At 34.9% G+C, this 22156-nt stretch overlaps 1 protein-coding gene across 1 annotated transcript in view; it reads right to left on the bottom strand.

Annotated features, from left to right (window-relative positions):
• Positions 1-22156, bottom strand: part of LOC100376763 (uncharacterized) — a 39746-nt gene that overhangs the window by 13012 nt on the left and 4578 nt on the right. Inside the window, exons 3-18 of the mRNA XM_085508233.1 lie at positions 20518-20687; positions 19826-19977; positions 19200-19453; positions 17840-18044; positions 17591-17736; positions 16389-16560; positions 15687-15853; positions 14501-14612; positions 13436-13560; positions 7375-12174; positions 5579-5818; positions 4281-4495; positions 3078-3163; positions 2402-2844; positions 1421-1709; positions 410-733 (exon numbers count right to left, since the gene is read on the bottom strand). Coding sequence (XP_085364359.1) covers positions 410-733; positions 1421-1709; positions 2402-2844; positions 3078-3163; positions 4281-4495; positions 5579-5818; positions 7375-12174; positions 13436-13560; positions 14501-14612; positions 15687-15853; positions 16389-16560; positions 17591-17736; positions 17840-18044; positions 19200-19453; positions 19826-19977; positions 20518-20687 — 7900 coding nt within the window. The remainder of the gene's footprint in view (positions 1-409; positions 734-1420; positions 1710-2401; positions 2845-3077; positions 3164-4280; positions 4496-5578; positions 5819-7374; positions 12175-13435; positions 13561-14500; positions 14613-15686; positions 15854-16388; positions 16561-17590; positions 17737-17839; positions 18045-19199; positions 19454-19825; positions 19978-20517; positions 20688-22156) is intronic.

Genomic DNA, 22156 nt, shown 5'->3' with positions numbered 1-22156 from the left:
AAGAAATAGCATCAAAAAAGAATTTTAGAAGATTCTTGTCTTTGCGTGCTGTGATTCTATTTCCATCACACCCACATTGTTTCCATGTTTGATGTAAAGAATAAATTCATATTTGAAGCACATTTTCACATCTACCCTAGTCTTTAATCAACACTTTTTTGCCTCTCCCTGATATAAGGGGGTTGACCATTGGAATCTTGAGGGGAGAATGGTACCAAAAAAACTAGTGTCCAAATTACTTTTTTCGAACAGCCAATTTTTTATTTCAGAGTGGTCTTTCAGTTTTGTGTTCCTTTATCATAAATGCATGTAATTTTTATCATGAATATAGTTTTCTTCCTGTAATTTTCCCTGTAGAATTTTATTTCACCACCACCTACCCCCCACTTAATTTTGGATGTTAACTTACATTGTACATGTAGCATTATTTCTGCATGGTTGATACTGACACGCATCAACATCACATTCACCGATATTAACACCGGTCACAGCGTCGTCGAAAACATAGTACTCAACATCATTTATCTGCAGATGTCGTATACAGCCAACAAAGTTAATGACAGGTTGACTAGTTGCCATGGCAATCATCCCAAGCGGCACACCACCGAGATACAATGGTCCAAGATTGTTTACTAAACCGAACGTGAAGAAAGAGTCTGATACGGGCAGGTTGTTGTTGACAGTTATGCTGGCTGAACACATGCCACCAAACATACCAGTGGGTTTGCTTTGACTGGAAACAAAAATATCAATTATGCAGGAATAAATAAATATGCATTTATAGTAACAACAGACACAATAAGACGCCAAACAAACTTAACAACTCATGTACAAGTATTTTCATACAAATGACGCCTCCAGACAAGAATTATATGACAGTGACTACACGTTTTCTCTCCTGACTTGTTTTATCACATAGCCTGCTGATGCCATTTTTTTCCATTCATTCTATTTCATATCAGATGTCATGATAGAAAGTCAATGCTGCACAATCCTGGTGTTATCTATGCCAAGCTGAACACATGCACAGATGTCCCTTAACCAAGAAAACAAGAAAACTACTTATTTTGCCATATTAATATGTATATTTGCACCCAAAACCCAATAAAAGGTTTATATTTTTACCATGTAGCAATGGGAATTAAAAGAATATCATGCATGTAGGTCTATATATTAAATACATGCAGTATAATAAATGATCTTAACAGATCATCACTCTGTATCATGTTTGATACGAGTCCCATGCTAACAATAAGTTTGAAAATCTTTGTTACACACAGGAGCTTCAGTCAAAATTTCAGGTTTTATGTGAAACGTGTCAAAGGTTGACTTTGATGCTAAAAGGATTACACAGAAATTATAACAAATATTGCACCAAGACTGTGATACTTAACAACATTAATAAATGATATAAACTTACCTGATATAAACTTCTTCTAATCGATCTGTACTAACAAATATGCGCGAGTTGATCGTCAATACATTTCCCAATCCACAGTTCATTTGATAATACAATATGCCGTTATCGATGTACAAATGAATAAAGTTACTGGTTGCACTACTGACATCAAAAGCAGAGTACAGTATAGTGCCCTCTAAAGATGAAGTCTTGAAAGTGATGTACAGATCATTGGTTGATTTAGTAAAATCCAACTGAGTATGCTCCAAGTAGGAGTTCCCATTGAATGATGGGAAATGTATCACAAGATCTGTTGGGAAATAAGATAATGTCAGTTTTTGTGTACCAATGTTATCAGTTTAGAAATAATGTCATTAGATTTTTTATACTACAATGCTATCAGCTCAAAAATTATGTCATCAGTTTTTGTGCCCTACAGTGTTATCAGCTCAAAATTATGTCATTAGTTTTTGTGTATTACAATTTTATCAGCAAAAGAAATGAAGTCATTGGTTTTTGTGTACTACAATGTAACAAACTCAGAAACGATGGGTAATTATCCTATGGATTTTCTTATTATGACACCATTATTTTATGGGTATTCTTATTATGACATCATTATTTTATGGGTATTCTTATTATGACATCATTATTTTATGGGTATTCTTACCAAGACATTATCTTATGGGTATTTTTATTATGACATCATTACTATATGGGTATTCTTACTATGAAATAATTATCCTATGGATATTCTTATTATGACATCATTATTTTATAGGTATTCTTATTATGACATCATTATTTTATAGGTTAACTTATTATGAAATCATTATTTTATGGGTATTCTTATTATGACATCATTATTTTATGGGTATTCTTACCAAGACATTATTTTATGGATACTTTTAATATAACATTAATATATATTATTTTATGGGCTTAGGAAAACATCAATATTTTATTATACTAGTAATTCTCAATCACAGAAGAATAACTTGCCTTCTTGGCAGAATGTTCCTTTGAAATGCAATGGACAGTTACATTGAAACTGGACAGATGGCATCACAATATCAACACAAGTACCACCATTTTCACATATGACATCCATGCACGTAGGTGCAATGGTAGGTGTAGGAGTAGTTGTTAGCGGTGGAGTTGTTGGTTGCGGCGGTAGAGTGGGCGCTAATCCACACTGGTAAATACTAGCACCGTTGACTGCGTCCATGAATGTATACAGCAGACCATCAATTTGTAGAGTGCTTATGCACCCAATGAAGTTAGTGAACGCTTGTGCAATATTTAGAGGTCGCATATTGGGTGGTAATCCACCAATGTATAAAGCACCCAGATTGGTCATCTCACACAAAGAGAATGAACATGGGAAGCCATCTTGTTTCACGGTGCCACCAACAATCACAACAGCACGGCAATCTTGAGATTGACTGAGAAAATAAAAACACAATTTTATAAAAATGAGTTGAATTTGGGTATTACATTTTCATGCATTTCTCTACAATTTCTGTGTAAATTTGGACCAAATGGAAATCATTTCCAATTGACGACAGGAGTTATTATTTTTGCTCATATTCCCACAATTCAGAAAAAAATTGTCTTGCACCATTGTACATATTTCAAAAATGTCAGTTTTATTTTCACTACCTGTAAATGTACTTACACGAGAATGACTTCCACTTGCTGTCCAGTATTTACAACAACTCCAGTGTCCAACGTATAGGTTGATATTGTACATGAAAACTGGTACTACAGAAATGAAAACAGTAAGTTAACATTAATGTACAAACACAAAAGCTGTTGGAAAGTAGCTTCTATGGTCTTGCTAAGTTTCATCAATATGTAATGGTGTTTGTACTACTGTAACAATAGAAAATCACAGATCTCCAGGTGTAAAAAGGAAAGTAAAAATAATGGTAACATGATAAGTACACATGTACACGATAATTTATTATTTGTGCCAGCTTTGGTTCTAAAAATTTTGGAGAAATCTGTAGTGGACTGGCAGATGGACAAACTGGAGTAAAATTGTCATGACAACAACATTTTGTGATCTTACAAATTTATAAACAAGCAACCCCTCGGCTGAGATAGCTCCGCTGTTAGCAATGCACATTTCAATTAAAGAACTGAAGACATCAATTTAAAATGAACAATATGCATAGTATCAATGCAATGGGACTTGCTGTTTTCAACAAGAATTCAAAAATATCATTTTTCACCATAAATGATTGTGGTTTTTAACAAGAAGTCAAAAATATCACTTTTTACGAAAAATATTCATCAAAATTAGAGAATTGAAGATATCATCATGAAATGAACAAATTTGAGAGTGATCCACATGTAGTACAAATATGTAATATAAAAGCAATTGGACTTGTGGTTTTTAACAAGAAGTCAAAAATATCACTTTTTACTAAAAATGACAGAAATATTCACCAAAATTAGAGAATTGAAGATATCATTAAAAATGAACAAATCTGAGAGAGGTCCACATGTAGTACCTATATATGTAATATCAATACAACTGGACTTGCGGTTTTTAACAAGAAGTTGAAAATATCACTTTTTACCAAAAATGACAAAAATATTCACCAAAATTAGAGAATTGAAGATACCATTACAAAATGAACAAATCTGAGAAAGGTCTACCCAAGGTACATATACACCAAGTATCAAAACATTCAGGCTCGTAGTTTTCAAGAAGAAGTCAAAAAAGTAAAACATTGACACGGACGACGGACAATCACTCATATGATAAGCTCCGCTCGACAAAGTCGACAGCGGAGCTAAAAAAGTGTCTTTTACGAAAAATAATGAAATTGAGTATACAACAGTAAAACAAAAGCAGAGGTGAGGAAACTACCTTCAGAATGCCATCTTCAATGTACATGTGTAGAAAATTAGTTGGCGTATCAAGTTCATCTCTATTATAGTCAGCTGCAGAATACAGTATACTGCCCTCAGAGTTCACTGTCTGAAATCTGATAGTTATCGTTGATGTTTCTCCAGTTGCTAATGGTAACGGCAGATATTCAAGAAATGATTCACCAATGAATTCTGGGTTATCAAAATTCTTGCCTAAAAGAGAGAATTTCAGATTAAAATTTGATAGAAAGTACAATTCAAGCTGTATGATTTATATCTGAGTAAAACAACAATATCGCTGATAATTTGTACAATTATCAGAGACAAATGTCACACATCCTGGTACTTACTGGGACATGTGCATGGAACTACAGTTCTGCAAGACTAGTATCAAATTTGATGCCCAATTTAATTCTCATATTCACATACAATTGCACCTTCCTGCCCTATGCTATAAATGGTATGCCCCAGTCTAGAATTTCTGTACATCGTGAAAAATGAACAAAGTTTACAGACTAAGAACCCATTGGCAAGTGTTTTTCAGGCAAGTTACAGAAATACACATTTGGTTTTAGCGTTTACAAATTATAAGCCATGGTTTATAGTGAAATATTCAAATGAGAGACATGCTACATTAGATATAGCTATGGTTCTGCAGTGTTTTGGTCAGGATAGGGCTTTAGTATAAATGAAAGAGTCGATATTTGCAAAATAGTAAAAGTGGAGAAAACATTCACACCTATACACCAGCCATTCCACAGGGAGCGCAAGTTTATGAAACTTGTGATTTGTATTGTAACTACAATTTGACATATAAATCGTTTTCATTTTAAATAAATAGTTTATTATGTCACTCACTACATTGATTGCGTACATTAATACGTAACGATATGCATTTATTGAGTTTAATTATGCATGTTTGCATCCCCCTCTTGGATAATGACTTTGTCCAAATCATTTGCGTACATGCCGAACAGTTTGCTAATCAGGTAGCAAATTTGATAACTATCTTGCAAAACTGCAGTTCTATGCGCACATGCCTCACCAGAGAATGACCCTGTGACAGCGACATATCCCAGTGTAGGGATATACAACCTGGTATTTAAACAACCTGGTACATAAATTACCTTTTGAAGGTCGCTCACACTGGTACATAAATGCTCTCTCCCAAAGGTTACATAACTTGGTACCTCAATTGTCTTCTACTAAACATTGCTTTCATATAATCATTTAATATAATATTAATATATGGATTATGTGACTTCAAAATCCTACAAGTAACATGTTACCACTTACCAATCTCACACAAAGTGCCTTCATATTGGAAAGTACATTGACACAGGAAACTCAATTGATCGCCTTTCATAACATCCAAACATGTAGCACCATTCTGGCACAGTCCATTCAGGCATGTAGGGGGTCCAGGTGTAGTAGCTGGAGTGGGTGTAGGTGTGACCATAATAGATGAACTAATATAAGTTGTTGATAGCGATGGCGTTGGTACAATACTGCTTGCAGATGAAGTAATTAAAGTAACTATAAAGAATATAGCAAAATGATTAATATACTTCAACAAAACTAGATCAGAAAGAAAAAAATTATTTGAAAAAATCCCCCATGAGAAAATCTGCCAACACCCACCAAGTCGTACTTGATGCTATTATGGATTATTTATGATACAGTTTTCTAAATTATTTTGTGTAATTTTATTTATTGCCATAAAGGTCATTATAATCAGCCTAATTACCAACATGTTGGAAATTTACATTTTTTTCAGATTGACAGGTTCAATCATCATAAAACCACAACCAACTTATGGCACCTATGTTAGCCGAAAGAAAGGTTTCACTATGATGCATCAATAATGACAATGGGAATTCATCCAATCAATTACGACATTATTTGGTTTTAATAATTACTTCATATTGTTTTCATATTTTGTACTTAGAAAAAATATCCACATTATTATAGTCCTCACAAATGCTTAAACGGATTTAATAAGTATTTAAATTAAGTTAAATTAATTTCAAATAACCTTGCTTTATGTCCCCTTTTCACCTCCAAATTACAAAGTGATAGGAAGGGCCCCCTAAGACAAGATAACAATACAAGAGTGCATGAAGCATGCTTACATTGGTAGCAGTAAGGAACACTTAGGAAGAATATGAAAGGTGATGGTTAGTTTGTACTGTGTAAAACTACAAGTGTGCATCATTACAATATACAGCATTAATATCTAACTAAGTTCTCTAATAGTACCAATAGTTATTTTATATTATGTAACAGTTTTTATTACTAGACAGATAAATACTTTTTAGCACAAGCTGGTTTGACTACTCAGAGTTTTAGCATGTGCTAGCCATGTAGACATTTTTAGCATGTGCTCGCCATGTAGACATTTTTAGCATGTGCTAGCCATGTAGACATTTTTAGCATGTGCTAGCCATGTAGACATGTTTAGCATGTGCAAGCCATGTAGACATTTTTAGCATGTGCTAGCCATGTAGTCATTTTAGCATGTGCAAGCCATGTAGACATGTTTTAGCAAGTGCTAGCCATGTAGACATTTTCAACAAGTGCTAGCCACGTAGACATTGTTAGCATGTGGTAGCCATGTAGTCATTTTAGCATGTGCTAGCCATGTAGATATTTTTAGCATGTGCTAGCCATGTAGATATTTTTAGCATGTGCTCGCCATGTAGACATTTTTAGCATGTGCTAGCCATGTAGACATTTTTAGCATGTGCTAGCCATGTAGATATTTTTAGCATGTGCTCGCCATGTAGACATTTTTAGCATGTGCTAGCCATGTAGATATTTTTAGCATGCGCTAGCCATGTAAACATTTTTTTAGCAAGTGCTAGCCATGTAGACATTTTTAGCATGTGCTAGCCATGTAGCCCTTTTCGTGCGTAAGAACTATATTTGCCATCAGCAAGCAACTATTCTTAATCTGTTAATTACTAATAGTAACAAATGGTGTTAATGAATAATAATTAATATACATTTAGGGTGTTGAGGTGAGAGAGCACAAACACACACACACACACACACACACTGCAAAACTATCATTATTATTAAAGTCACAATACCTGTAGTACTGGGCGATATGACAGGACTTGACAAGGATACCTCAACAGATGATGTCTGAAATATGGAAATTATCGATTGCAGAGATTCTGTTGTTACTACTTGAGGCACTGTACTTGACTTAACTTCTAATTGTGTTGATATTGATGGTTCTAGGGTTACTGTGGGTGATATTGATGGTTCGGATACAGCACTGGACCTCGTTGAGATTGAAGCTATGATCGATGCTGGACTTGCTGTCACTGTGATAGATCCTTCACTGGGCTGTAGTATACTTGTGTCAACAATAGGTATTGCTGTTGTTGTAGTAAACGATCCCAACACAGATGACAAATCAGTTGTTTTTGCCAAAGGATTGCTTGTTATTGACAAGGAAGGGCCTGTTGTTGCTAAGGGACTGCTTACTATTGCCAAAAGACTGCTTGTTTCCAATGCACTGCTTGTTGATGCCATGTAACTGCTTGATGTTGCCAAGGGACTGCTTGTAGTTTCAAAGGCACTGCTTGTTGTTTCCATGTAATTGCTTGCTGTTGCCAAAGGACTGTTTGTAGTCTCCAAGACACTGCTTGTTGTTGCCATGTAACTGCTTGCTGTTGCCATGGGACTGCTTGTAGTTTCAAAGGCACTGCTTGTTGTTTCCATGTAACTGCTTGCTGTTGCCAAAGGACTGCTTGTAGTTTCCAAGAAACTGCTTGTTGTTTCCATGTAACTGCTTGCTGTTGCTGAGGGACTGCTTATAGTTTCCAAGAAACTGCTTGTTGTTTCCATGTAACTGCTTGCTGTTGCCAAAAGACTGCTTGTAGTTTCGAAGAAACTGCTTGTTGTTTCCATGTAACTGCTTGCTGTTGCTGAGGGACTGCTTATAGTTTCCAAGAAACTGCTTGTTGTTTCCATGTAACTGCTTGCTGTTGCCAAAAGACTGCTTGTAGTTTCGAAGAAACTGCTTGTTGATGCCATGTAACTGCTTGCTGTTGCCAAGGGACTGCTTGTAGTTTCAAAGGCACTGCTTGTTGTTTCCATGTAACTGCTTGCTGTTGCCAAAGGACTGCTTATAGTTTCCAAGAAACTGCTTGTTGTTTCCATGTAACTGCTTGCTGTTGCAGAGGGACTGCTTATAGTTTCCAAGAAACTGCTTGTTGTTTCCATGTAACTGCTTGCTGTTGCCAAGGGACTGCTTGTAGTTTCCAAGAAACTGCTTGTTGTTTCCATGTAACTGCTTGCTGTTGCAGAGGGACTGCTTATAGTTTCCAAGAAACTGCTTGTTGTTTCCATGTAACTGCTTGCTGTAGCCAAGGAACTGCTTGTAGTTTCCAAGGGACTGCTTGTAGTTTCCAAGGGACTGCTTGTAGTTTCCAAGACACTGCTTGTTGCCATGTAACTGCTTGCTGTTGCCATGTAACTGCTTGCTGTTGCCAAGGGACTGCTTGCTGTTGCCAAGGGACTGCTTGTAGTTTCCAAGGCACTGCTTGTTGCCATGTAACTGCTTGCTGTTGCCAAGGGACTGCTTGTAGTTTCCAAGAAACTACCTGTTGTTGTAATTTGAGTTGTGGGCATTACCACGGGTGATAATGTCTTCTGTAGAGTAGTTGACATCTCTGATGCCACAAACAGTGTTGTTATATCTGGCAAACTTGGAGAAGGTGGTACTGATGTTGTTAACACCACAACAGATGGTACAGAGCTTGTTTCCTGAGATGGTGTTAAAAAAAGAGAAGTCAATGGTGATGAAGAGAGTGCTATTTCTGATGATAGCGATTGGACGGACGACACTGTGATTGTTGTTGTGACAGTTCTTGAATCTTCTATGTTAGATGAAATTTCAGTGATTGGCATTGTTATCATTGATGAACTTGCAGCTAATGTTAAACTGGAGGGAATTATTAAGGATTCTGATACTAATGGACTAATATTTGAGGTTGCCATGGTTACTTGCATTGTTGGAATTTCAGCTGAAGAACTAGATAATATGGGTGGTATTGTGGTTATTTTGCTGAATGGACTAATATTTGAGGTTGCCATGGTTACTTGTGTTGTTTCTAGAGTGCTTGGCACTAATTCCCTAGTTGATGCCATTTTTAATGTACTTGCCAGAGAAGGAATTTCAACCGAAGAACTAGATGATATGGGTGGTATTGTGGTTGTTACGCTGAATAAACTTTCAGATGCAATTATTTCTGCTGATGGTAGTGACATTGGTATGCTTGATGTAGTGGCAATTATTTCTGTTGATGGTAGTGACATTGGTATGCTTGATGTAGTGGCAATTATTTCTGTTGATGGTAGTGACATTGGTATGCTTGATGTAGTGGTAATTATTTCTGCTGATGGTAGTGATATTGGTATGCTTGATGTAGTGGCAATTAAACTTGTTTCTGATGTAAGTTCTAAAGAGCTTAATAATTGTGATGGTATTGTTGTTTCAACACCTGAAGAACTTTGAAATATACTTGTTGCATGTGATTCTGCAGTTGATGTTGCTCCTAAAGAACTTGATATAGTTTGCAATACACTTGTTTCTACTGTAGACGTCATTTCTAAATAGCTTGATGGTGTTCGAACAGATGTTGCAGTTAATGATGGTGAGATTTCACTTGACACAACTGGAATTGAACTTGATGACATTGTTGTAAAGCTTGGTGCAGTTACTGATGGTATGATATCACTTGACACAACTGGAATTGAACTTGATATTGCTGTTGTAAAGCTTGATGTGGTTACTGATGGTATGAATTCACTCGATACAACTGTTGAACTTGATGAAATGGACATGGCAGAACTTGAATATGGTCCTAATGAACTTACTGTTGGAGATGAAGTAGCAATGACCAATGTCAAGGACGGCATTTGAACCGAGGAACTCATTGATACACCTGAAATGGTGGGCAGTGTAGTACTGAGAGGAACAATGAAACTTGATATGTTAGATCCACTCAATGAAATTAACGAATCTGTTACCATTCCAAATGAACTGCTAGTTCTTAGAGGTGATGATATATTATCTGATGATGGAATCGATGATGAGACTCCTTGGATAGAAGAAGCGACTAATGCTAGTGATGAGGTCAAAGCTGGTGTTGGCAGGACACTACTTGATATCATCACAGCACTATGTGATAATCTTCTTTGACTTGTAAATGGTGAGACTGAAATGGTTGATGCTTCAGGAAATATGGTTGAAGCTTCTCGTTGCAACTCGGATGACAATAACGTTGTAAATATGGGAGTGACACTAAACGATGGTGTTGGAATGCTTGATTTTATAAACACAGAACTTTCAACTGCTTGAGAAGAAAGTTGTGTTGTTGTAAAAGTTGTGGGAGATATAACAGTGGACTGGATAGCTGATGATTTTAAACTAAACCGCAATGTTTGTAAAACTGTTTCTGTTGTCACAGACAATGTCTGTAAACTAGATAAAGTTAATAATGTTGAATCTGGAATTGAAGTATGGATGAATGGAACTGTGGAGCTGGGTGTAGGCGTGGACTGTAGACTTGTAGACGAGGTAACAATAGGCGAGAGAACAGAACTGATCATGCTTGATACACTCTTAACACTGGAGATTAAGGACATGCTTGAGGAAAGTATAGATGATATAGATGGTGAAATACTTGCAATAATACCTGGTTCAATACTTGATGTAATAATATCTGCTGTTCCTGTGACTAGCACAGCAGGTGTTGATGAAAGCACCATGCTTGTTTCCTTGGTTGGCGAGACAATAATACTGCCCGATATTGTCGAACTACTTAGTACTATTGTCTGTGTACTAGTTACTGCAGAAGTTATTATATCTGTTGGTAGCTGACTTCTAGATATGCTTGGTGTTGAGATGATATGAGTAGTTTCAATGAATGAACTGCTACTTATAACCGGAGTTGGTTGAATACTACTAGTAATACCTGGTGTTGGTTGTATACTACTGGTTATACCTGGTGTTGGTTGTATACCACTAGTAATACCTGGTGTTGGTTGCAGACTACTGGTTATACCTGGTGTTGGTTGTACGCTACTAGTGATACCTGGTGTTGGTTGCATACTCCTAGTAATATCTGGTGTTGGTTGTATACTACTAGTAATACCATGTGTTGGTTGTATACTACTGGTTATACCTTGTGTTGGTTCTATACTACTAGTAATACCTGGTGTTGGTTGTATACTGCTAGTTACACCCAACTGTATACTACTTGTTGAGAATGGTTCAATACTGCTAGTTGGTGATGGTTTGATACTGCTAGTAGACTGTTTAATAACACTAGTTGTATACTGGATACTGCTTGTTGATAATGAATAAATACTGCTAGTTGATGATAGTAGATACGTTTCACATTCTGGTCCAGTATACTCCGGTAAACAGATACAATTGTAACTTAAACCATCACTTGTACATGTGGCTCCATTACTGCACGGTTGACTCAAACACTGATCAACGTATTCACAGTAAGTTCCCACAAACCCATACGGGCAAACACAGTAATATATATCAGGCTGGGGATGCACACATGTGGCTCCATTCAGACATGGTGAGCTGGCACACACATCCAACTCGCAGTGATCACCAGTATAACCCATTGGACAGATACATCGGTATTGATTCAATTCATCGTAACAGGTACCAGCATTCTGACAGGGATCAGACAGACACTCATTAACTTCATATTCACAGTGTATTCCACCGTATCCAGGTACACAGTAACAAATGTAGCCTTCACCAACTGATTTCTGTCGACATATACCACCATTCACACATGGATTTGAAGCACATTCATCAACATCAATGGTACATGTTTCACCAGTCCATCCTGTAAAAGCAAACAAAAGTCATATGAAAATCATCTACATCATCTATGTAATACTAGAAAATACTTTATTTTAGCTGGAATTAATTTTCACTGAAAAGACTTTTTGGTGTTTTGTATGAAGTTTAAAACACAGGGAAAAAGGTACATTCGATGGATTTTATTTTCACTGAATCATTCCTACAGCAAAAATAGCGAAAATTTTAGCGAGCATTTTACAGTAGTGTGTTCATTACTTGTTAATAAGTAACATCTTTTGGAAAATCTAGTACACATGTTATTGATGTAATAATGAGAACTATGTCTAATCTTGTTCTTAACTCCACCTTTGCTAAGTACAGATCACAAATGTGATTGAACTACACTATAATGGTAAATAGTCTCAATTCATTGTGACAAACTTTGACAAACTCCACATTGCTCAGTATGGCCATAATATGGGAAATAATTTTGGATCATTTGGTATGTGTGTGCCCGAATGCAAATGGTCGCCAGAATCTTTTTGAATGCGAGAATGCCAGATGACTTGTTTTTGCTCCTAAATTGGATTGAGTCCACTCGTCCCCTGACCTGTAACCATTTGAAACATCGGTCGTGGTGATGTGATAGAATGAAAAGTGTCATTTGCATTAAAGGTTTATTTCAGTGGTTCTGAAAATTATATGGACATTCAGTTAGATCATGATGGCTTGCAACCATGCAGAACATTTGGCAGTTGTTTTGTTCTAGAATAGTATGGGACTATTTCATGGCCAACACAATGATTTGCAAATCTAGAGTACATATTCAACAACTAACAAACACATGTACTGTAGAATACTTTATTTTCGCTTGGAATTTATTTTCGCTATTTTCGCTGAAGGGATGATTCCGTGAAAATAAAATCCAGCGAATATACTTTTTTTCCTATATTTCACATTAACCTCATCAAAAATCAGTGAAAATAAATTCCAACCAAATGGCCCAAAAAGCCTTTTCAGCGAAAATTAATTCCAGCGAAAATAAAGTATTCCACAGTATTTTGAAAACTGCACTTTACCCTCATAAAGTATGCTAATGAATTATGTAAACCGCATGTGTCGGTGGTGCCATCAAGATTGGGTAATGTAGCCATCTTGTGGAATTACTGTCTTAATAAATCTCAAAACCATTGTAACTATTGTTAAAGCCAACACAATAATATTTTGGTGATGAAATCAAGATAATAACCAGAAACTAGGTCTTATATTTTCCAATGCGAGTAGATTAACCAGGACTCACTCACCTTGTGTGCAATTACAAGCATAGCCATTAACTTCATCAAGACACACAGCATCATTCTGACAAGGATTACTGACGCATTCATTAATATTAATCTCACAATAATTACCAATAAAACCTGCAGCACAGCTGTAACATAAGCAGAGAGTCAAGTATCATTTCATCTGAGCAGACCCACAAAAAAATTATATTTAAAACTATTCAGATAAGATATGATGTTAGAGAACCCAAAATTCAACAATAACATGGAACAAAAGGTATTGTGATCTTTTGTTTTTGAAATTGCCAATGATTGATCAGAATGTGGTAACATTCATGAAATATATTTACTCCGAGTCAATATTCAGAATTATAACTCGTGTTACTAAGTCATACAAGAATGTTGGTAAATTCCATTTGTGCTTTTTAGTTTATTCAGTAGACAAGTAAATCTCAGTGGTAGGTCAATATTTTCAACGAATTATTGACCTCAACAATATTCTTCTTTGGGGCACCAAAATTATAACTGAGGTAATGTGTGTGTACATGTACATGACAGATGTATCTATGGTTAAAATAATAAGACAATTTTTGGTTGATGTGTGATTGAATTGGAGATGGGCTCTAGTAAATTATAATACCCTATGAGGTAATGAGTGTGTTCACAAGTAAAACTAAATTTACTCTATTAGTTATTATTTTTACCATAGATGCATCTGTCATGTACATGTTCCACTAATAGAGCATTTTTTTTTTTGTAATTTTTTCTTTCTTTTTTTTGTAAATGTATTTATTTAAAGTAATAAAAAAAAATTTAAAAAAAAAAAAAAAAAAATGCTCTATTAGTGGAACATGTACATGACAGATGCATCTATGGTTAAAATAATAACACAATTTTTGGTTGATGTGTGATTCTACTGGAGATAGACTTCTCCAACAAAAAAGGTTGTCAATTCTAGAAGGGCTTTCCTGGATTATAATTATAGTAGGGTAATGACGAGTTTCATCAATTTGTCCAATACAATAAGAAACTACAATCAGATTTGTTTCTAAAGCCAACACACATTCATATGGGCTAACTGACACCAACCTGCATGTGAAAGTAAGCCCAGTTCCTTCTAGACATGTAGCACCATTTAAACATTGAGTGAATCCAGTACTTGTATCTTGACATACTTCTATATCATACTCACAGTTAACACCTACAATACAAAACACTGATACTTTAAGACACAATAAAAAAATAGAACTGTTTACATACTACATACTCACTAATGCAACATTTTGATAGAATGAATAAACTAGAAATCATCAAAGATATGTGTCTAATAAATACCATCTTCATTATTATTGCCCTCAATATTATATGCCCTTTATTATATACCTCACTACTATATGCCCTTTATTATACACCTCACTACTATATGCCCTTTATTATACACCTCACTACAAAACACCTCAATATTATATGCTCTTTATTATACACCTCACTACTATACACCTCAATATTATATGCCCTTTATTATATACCTCACTACTACATGCCCTTTATTATACACCTCACTACTATACACCTCAATATTATATGCCCTTTATTATACACCTCACTACTATACACCTCAATATTACATGCCCTTTATTATATACCTCTCTATTATATACACTTTATTATACACCTCAATATTATATGCCCTTTATTATACACCTCAATATTATATGCCCTTTATTATACACCTCAATATTATATGCCCTTTATTATATACCTCACTATTATACACCTCAATATTATATGCCCTTTATTATATACCTCACTATTATATGCCCTTTATTATACACCTCAATATTATATGCCTTTTATTATACACCTCAATATAATATGCCCTTTATTATATACCTCACTATTATACACCTCCCCATTAAATCTTAATTATTTTAGCCTTTAATTTTGCTGTTATACACTTCAGCAATATACACTTCTCAATTAAATTCTGATATAAATTATTCAACCCATTACTGTAAAATACTTTATTTTCACTATTTTCGCTGAAGGAATGAGTCAGTGAAAATAAGATTCCAGCAAATATACCTTTTTTTCTATATTTTACATTCAACTCATCAGAAATCAGTGAAAATAAATTCCATACAAAACACTCAAAAAGTCTTTTCAGCGAAAATTAATTCCAGCTAAAATAAAGTATTTTACAGTATTATACATATTATTATAATCTTACTGAAAACTATGATTTCACAAAACAACAAGAGATGTAAGTGCTCACCTGTGAATCCTGAAGTACAAGTACATGAATACTGATTATTTAGATTACTACATATACCATCATTTTGACAAGGATTACTGCTACATTCATTGATATCTACATCACAATTACTGCCTTGCCATCCTTCATAACATGTACACTGGTAATCAGCAATCAAATCTTCACATCTACAATATAGGCACATATATACATGGCTTAGGATAGGATATCTTATTTGGAACATACACAAAACAAAGTCCAAAGGCATAAATACTATTATTATACATCTGTCACCGTAACACCTTAAGTTACAGTGTGCCATAATTTTGAGGTATTTTATGGGGTATTTTCATCCTACCATATTAGGAAATGCGAATTCCAAATATGGAATGATTACGTGCATAAGCATCCTCTAATAATAAAAACAAACATGGCTGCCACCAGGGTTTGACCGAACTGCACACAAAGAAGTTCGCTGATTCTGTTCTAAACATTTTTATATGGACAACCAGTTTTCAAGAGTGGTTGCCACAACCAGGTATTTAATTTTGAACCATGTATTTTTTGCCACATTATTCTGATTTTGATGCAACAAGAAATTGGCAGTATTGATTGCATTGTATATCTGAGATAGCAGACCACCTAGTAGGGCATAAAATATGACGCATTGCATAGTTGAAATAGAAATCTGAGTTAAAAGGCAGTACATAAAGTGATACTTACATTCCATTAATACAAGGTGCTGACTGACATTCATCAATATTCTGATCACAATTTCTACCAGTCCAGCCTGCTATGCAGTCACATGTATAATTACCAACAAGATCACTGCATATTCCGTCATTCTGACATGGAACACTGTCACATTCATTTATATCAACTTCACAATTAGTACCTGATACACAGACATAATGTTTGATTAATTCAGAAATTAAACTTTGCGACAAATGACTATAGAATATCAATTTAATTAGATATACATCTGTGAAAAGTTGCATTTAATACATATGAGCAAAACAACGATAATGCTCGGGTCAATCAATTTTAATCTGAAGAGACAATAAGATCAACGTCACAGGTCCTTCAGAGCGTGAATAAAGACAAGCAGCCTGTCGGATGAGATAGCTCCGCTGTTAGCAAGGCACATTTCAATTAAAGAACTGAAAATATCATTAGAAAATAAACAATATGTATAGTATCAAAGCAATCAGACTTGCTGCTTTTAACAAGAAGGCGAAAATATAACTTTTTACCCAAAATGGTAAAAATATTCACCAAAATTAGGGAATTAAACATATCATTACAAAATGAACAAATCTGAGAGAGGTCCATATTCAGTACCTATATATGTAATATCAAAGCAATTGGACTTAAGAAATTAGGGAATTGAAGATATCATTAGAAAATAAACAATATGTATAGTATCAAAGCAATCAGACTTGCTGCTTTTAACAAGAAGGCGAAAATATAACTTTTTACCCAAAATGGTAAAAATATTCACCAAAATTAGGAAAATGAAGATATCATTACAAAATGAACAAATCTGAGAGAGGTCCATATTCAGTACCTATATATGTAATATCAAAGCAATTGGACTTAAGAAATTAGGGAATTGAAGATATCATTGGAAAATAAACAATATGTATAGTATCAAAGCAATCAGACTTGCTGCTTTTAACAAGAAGGCGAAAATATAACTTTTTACCAATAATGACAAAAATATTCACCAAAAAAAAGAGAATTTGAGATTTTGACATGAAATGAACAAATCTGAGAAAAAAACATTCAAGGTACTTGCATATCAAATTTGAAAACATTCTGACTTGCGGTTTCGAAGAAGAAGTTGAAAATGTAAATTTGACGATGACGACGGACAATCAGTAATGTGAACAGCTGCGCTCATCATGGTTTTATTCAGCACTCACCCATATATCCAGTTACACAATCACATGTGTACTGTCCAATTAAATCCTGACATAGTCCAGCATTCTGACATGGTAGTGATGCACACTCGTTGACGTCATCTGTACAGTTCCTACCGTTCCAACCCAAAGCACATTCACACTTGTAACTGCGAAAAAAAGTGACAGAAAAGTTGAAGTAATAATCCACAATCCACATATCAATCCAGTGTAGTACCAATTAATAACCCCCTCCCCCTCCTGTATACTTACTCATTCACCAAATCAATGCACACTCCTCCATTTTGACACAATCCAATCAGACAATCATTGATGTTTTCATCGCAATTAGTACCACCGTATCCTATAACACATACACATGTGTAACCATTTGTTAAATCACGGCAAAGTCCCCCATTCTGGCATGGATTGGAACCGCATTCATTAATATTTATTTCACAATCAAAACCAGAAAAACCTGCAAAAAAAGAAATAAATTATTACAATAATACTTCTCTTTTTAGTGTTATTAGTGGCAATAGCTGTGATTTTGAACATTTTTTGTTTAAATAAAACAACATAAAGATAAAGAAATCTTACCGAATTATTGTTTAAGACAGTTGCATGAACAAAATGACCCCACACAAGCCAATGTCATTTGAAATGCAATGTGAAAACGAAAGATCGAGTAGAGGCCAAATCTGTTGATATTGGTCATACAATGTATGATGGGAATAAACTTAGAAAATTATGATGTTTGACGAACACTATTATAGGAAATAACGCATAAAATAACACATAAAAGTAGTTTAGCCTCGCAAGATGGCAACATATTTGACATTTCGTTCGGGTCCATGATGAAGTTGTCAGCCTGACAAAACTAGATTTTAATTGACCAGACCCATCTTTTTCCACTTACAAGTGATTTAATGTTTAGAGCATATATACTATGCTTTCAATGTCCACATTTTGGTGATGGCTGTTACAAATTGGCACTAATGACACAGGAAATATTTTATTAAAAATAAAAATTGGAGAAAACAGATCAATAGTTCAGCAGCTATATTCAATTTAAATAAAAGTAATAGTAACAGATATTAAATATTCAGTCTTTATGTCAAAACATTACAGTTCTTAAAATCAGTTTATACATGTATTTCCAATATTTCTATATTATTCTTTCAGTTTTGCATACATCTTTTGAACATGAGTAAAATAATAAAAATGCTATAATTTTAGAAAAGCAATAAGTGTAGTTAACTAGGTTGAAATGTTAAAGGGCAGCAGTCATCGTGCTGCACATGTGCGATATTTGTGTTGATAAACATCGATTTTCCCATAATCCAATGTGCTATTCTAATGGAATCACAAGTATGAGGTTTGACCTGAGTGCTACTTGCACTAATTGCACCGTCCAATCATCTAAAAAATACCAAATTAAAGCTTGGTAACGTCTCATTTGTACTCGTTGATCTGCGCAACAGTCAAAGTCACCATCTTTGTTTATATGAGACCCATATATCTTGAGCATGTGTGGCGCGATGACTACCGCCCTTTAAATCCAATCAACTACATATAATTGTGTTTAATAAAATCTAAACAAGTATCCCTAGCTAATTCTTTTTTTACATACCTGGTAAGCATTCACAGATATAGGTACCATCAATTTGTGTTATACACCTTGCATCATTCAGGCACTGACTGTAAGTGGTGTCACACGGATCAAACGTTGTCTCACAGTCCTTGCCAGTGTAGAAAGGCACACATTGACATGTATATTGATTAGATCCTTCAATGCATGTACCGCCATTCAGACATGGATTTGATTGACATTCTTTGATGTCATCAGCACAGTTTTTACCATTCCATCCAGCCAGACACAAACATCTATAATCAAGTTAGAATATTGAATTTAAGAAACACCTTCATCACATACACACATACCATCACAGGATGTCACCTGAATGATAAGATGGGATAAATGGGTTCAACTTACTTATGTCAAAGGGATAAATGGGTTCAACTTACTTATGTCAAAGGGATAAATGGGTTCGATTTACTTATGTCAAAGGGATAAATGGGTTCAATTAAAGGGATAAATGGATTCAATTTACTTATGTCAAAGGGATAAATGGGTTCAACTTATGACAAATGAATAAATGGTTCAACTTACTCATGTCAAAGAGATAAATGGGTTCAATTAAAGGGATAAATGGGTTCAACTTACTTGTGGCAATGGGATAAATGGGTTCAACTTACTTGTAATCTTCAAATAAATCAATACATGTAGCTCCATTTTGACATGGTAGTGACAGGCATTCATCTTTATCAATCTCACAGAAATCACCTTCCCAACCGTCAGGACATATACAGCTATAGGCCAGGTGAAGATCTACACAGGTTGCACCATTCTGGAAGTTTGAAAAGGTGAATAAGTAAACATATAAATGATATGCAATCATATTACAGTATAGACTTGTTTTGTAATTATCACCCTCCAACAATTTTATAGAGATGCAAAATGGGATTTTTGAAACAAAGCAATACTTAGTATATAGAAATTTGTCAAGGATGTGGGAAACATAATCATGTAGGCAAATTATAATTCAATATTCATGATCCTGATGCAACATTTGAATGAAATCAAACTGGCATATTTGATCGAATGATAAAAATCAACATGCATATGTAAGTAACCATACATGTTTTTTGTATTTAGTTTTAATAATATCGATAAAAGTATGTCTGACAAATAGGTCTAGTCGAAATTGATAGTTCTTGATTTATGGCATCATCAGAAATGGAGAGTTATAACTACAAGAGGAGATTACCCAAGTTAACAGCTTAAACTGACTTTTTTATGTTATTTTTACGGGCACTACTAGCCAGATAATCAGCAATTTTCCTGATTATTTTTGAAACTGTTATAAATATCAATATACAATTTTTACCTGACATTGATGGTTTATGCAGTCATCAACAAGTCTGCTGCAATCTTCACCAGCCCAGCCAGGCTGACACAGACATGTATATGCATTGTCTCCATCAACACACAGACCATTACCAGAACACGCTGGTTGCACCTTATGACAGTCATCTACATTAATTTCACAACGATTACCTGATAGAAAAGAAAGATAGTTCTAGTGTTACGTCATCCACGTTGATTTCACAACGATTACCTGATAGAAAAGAAAGATAGTTCTAGTGTTACGTCATCCACGTTGATTTCACAACGATTACCTGATAGAAAAGAAAGATAGTTCTAGTGTTACGTCATCCACGTTGATTTCACAACGATTACCTGATAGAAAAGAAAGATAGTTCTAGTGTTACGTCACCTACGTTGATTTCACAACGATTACCTGATAGAAAAGAAAGATAGTTTTAGTGTTACGTCATCCACGTTGATTTCACAACGATTACCTGATAGAAAAGAAAGATAGTTCTAGTGTTACGTCATCCACGTTGATTTCACAACGATTACCTGATAGAAAAGAAAGATAGTTCTAGTGTTACGTCATCCACGTTGATTTCACAACGATTACCTGATAGAAAAGAAAGATAGTTCTAGTGTTACATCATCCACGTTGATTTCACAACGATTACCTGATAGAAAAGAAAGATAGTTCTAGTGTTACGTCATCCACGTTGATTTCACAATGATTACCTGATAGAAAAGAAAGATAGTTCCAGTGTTACGTCATCCACGTTGATTTCACAACGATTACCTGATAGAAAAGAAAGATAGTTCTAGTGTTACGTCATCCACGTTGATTTCACAACGATTACCTGATAGAAAAGAAAGATAGTTCTAGTGTTACGTCATCCACGTTGATTTCACAACGATTACCTGATAGAAAAGAAAGATAGTTCTAGTGTTACGTCATCCACGTTGATTTCACAACGATTACCTGATAGAAAAGAAAGATAGTTCTAGTGTTACGTCATCCACGTTGATTTCACAACGATTACCTGATAGAAAAGAAAGATAGTTCTAGTGTTACGTCATCCACGTTGATTTCACAACGATTACCTGATAGAAAAGAAAGATAGTTCTAGTGTTACGTCATCCACGTTGATTTCACAACGATTACCTGATAGAAAAGAAAGATAGTTCTAGTGTTACGTCATCCACGTTGATTTCACAACGATTACCTGATAGAAAAGAAAGATAGTTCTAGTGTTACGTCATCTACGTTGATTTCACAACGATTACCTGATAGAAAAGAAAGATAGTTCTAGTGTTACGTCATCCACGTTGATTTCACAACGATTACCTGATAGAAAAGAAAGATAGTTCTAGTGTTACGTCATCCACGTTGATTTCACAACGATTACCTGATAGAAAAGAAAGATAGTTCTAGTGTTACGTCATCCACACTGATTTCACAACGATTACCTGATAGAAAAGAAAGATAGTTCTAGTGTTACGTCATCCACATTGATTTCACAACGATTACCTGATAGAAAAGAAAGATAGTTCTAGTGTTACGTCATCTACGTTGATTTCACAACGATTACCTGATAGAAAAGAAAGATAGTTCTAGTGTTACGTCATCTACGTTGATTTCACAACGATTACCTGAT

Source organism: Saccoglossus kowalevskii, chromosome 14 (assembly GCF_978046115.1).
Source record: "Saccoglossus kowalevskii chromosome 14, keSacKowa6.1, whole genome shotgun sequence".
Lineage (NCBI taxonomy): Eukaryota > Metazoa > Hemichordata > Enteropneusta > Harrimaniidae > Saccoglossus > Saccoglossus kowalevskii.
The sequence above is the reverse complement of the archived record's forward strand: the minus strand, read 5'-3'. Positions and strand labels throughout refer to the sequence as shown.